The sequence below is a fragment of the Rhea americana genome, unplaced genomic scaffold (genome assembly GCF_003343005.1).
Source record: "Rhea americana isolate MKP2758 unplaced genomic scaffold, rheAme1 scaffold_377, whole genome shotgun sequence".
In the NCBI taxonomy this organism is placed as follows: Eukaryota; Metazoa; Chordata; class Aves; order Rheiformes; family Rheidae; genus Rhea; species Rhea americana.
This window is the reverse complement of record NW_028186509.1, coordinates 323,857-325,361: the sequence shown is the minus strand read 5'-3', so window position 1 is coordinate 325,361 and position 1,505 is coordinate 323,857. Positions and strand designations below refer to the sequence as shown.

General features: G+C 60.6%; 1 protein-coding gene across 1 annotated transcript; it reads left to right on the top strand.

Annotated features, from left to right (window-relative positions):
• Positions 1–656: 656 nt before the first annotated feature.
• On the top strand, positions 657–1,478 carry OLIG3 (oligodendrocyte transcription factor 3). Its single transcript, XM_085313107.1, has one exon. The coding sequence runs from the start codon at positions 657–659 to the stop codon at positions 1,476–1,478; it is 822 nt and encodes a 273-aa protein (XP_085169233.1).
• Positions 1,479–1,505: the final 27 nt, after the last annotated feature.

The following is a 1,505-nucleotide window of genomic DNA, read 5'->3' as shown; positions in this document are numbered from 1 at the left end:
CTCTTCCCCGAGCCGCTCCTGCCCGCGACCGGGCTTTCCCCATCGGCCCCGCGCAGGCACATATCCCCCCCGAAGCCCCCGGCCTCCCAACTGCAGACGGGATGCGGTTTTATATTGGAAATTAGGGGCCGGGGGAGGAGATGGCGTGCACACGGAGCGATGAGTGTGCGGTGTCAATCAGAAGGGTTTTGTGTCTCCTTGACTCCTGATGGTCCGTGGCTGAGGTGTCCCGGGTGGCACCACAATGAATATGAATAGGGGTCCTTGCTAAATGGGACAGTCAAAGCGCACCGCCCTGAATAATGGCACGTCATCCTAACTAGACCATTACACATAGGAGGGCTCCTTTTGTCTCTGCTCTCTGCTGCAGCTCTATAAAAGCCCCTCTTTTTCAGGCTGAGGTTAGTCCAAGCAAACACTAACTAGCCATCCTGTAAACACGCTGAATAACCAGGGGGAGAGAGAGGGAGAGACTGGAGAGCAAGGGGGCTGAGGGACTTGTTCTTCCTCCTCTAGCATTTTGAGTCTTTTCCTCACAGAGCTTGCCGTCTGTTTATTTATTTTTCGTTTCATCTTCGTTGTTTTTTAAAGGAGACTTGTCTTGTTCTGCCRCCTCCAGAGCAGGGAAGAGTTTCTTGCTCAGAAGCCCGAATACAATGAATTCTGACTCCAGCTCTGTCTCCAGCAGAGCCTCCTCACCAGACATGGATGAGATGTACCTGAGAGACCACCACCACCATCACCACCATCACCACCACCAAGACAGCCGGCTCAACTCTGTCTCCTCCACCCAGAACGACCTGGTGCAGAAGATGTCCGGGGAAGGCCTCTCCAGGACCGGCTCCAAGGCCGGAGGGGAAGGCAGCAAGTACAAAATCAAGAAGCAGCTCTCGGAGCAGGACCTGCAGCAGCTGCGGCTAAAGATCAACGGGCGGGAGCGTAAGAGGATGCACGACCTCAACCTCGCCATGGACGGGCTGCGGGAGGTGATGCCCTACGCCCACGGACCTTCAGTGCGGAAACTCTCCAAAATCGCCACCCTCCTGCTAGCCAGAAACTATATCCTGATGCTCACCAGCTCCCTGGAGGAGATGAAGCGACTGGTGGGGGAGATCTACGGGGGGCACCACTCCGCCTTCCACTGCAGTACGGTGGGACACTCGGCCGGGCACCCGCCGCACGCCGCCAGCGCCGTGCACCAGGTGCACCCCATCCTCGGCAGTGCCTTGTCCTCCGCCAGCACCCCCACGTCGCTGCCCGCCTCCCTGCCGGCCCTCGGCACCATCCGCCCCCCACACTCCTTGCTCAAGACCCCCTCCACCCCGCCGGGCCTGCAGCTGGGCAGCGGCTTCCAGCACTGGGCGGGCTTGCCGTGCCCCTGCACCATCTGCCAGGTGCCCCCGCCGCCCCACCTCTCGGCCCTCAGCGCCTCCAGCATGGCCCGCATCGCGGGGGACACCAAGGACCTGCTCAAGTGACTCGACGCGGCCCCGGGGGGGCGGCGG

What these genes read in the sequence shown, in the direction of transcription:
- OLIG3 (XM_085313107.1), top strand. Translation starts at nt 657, where the DNA reads ATGAATTCTGACTCCAGCTCTGTCTCCAGCAGAGCCTCCTCACCAGAC.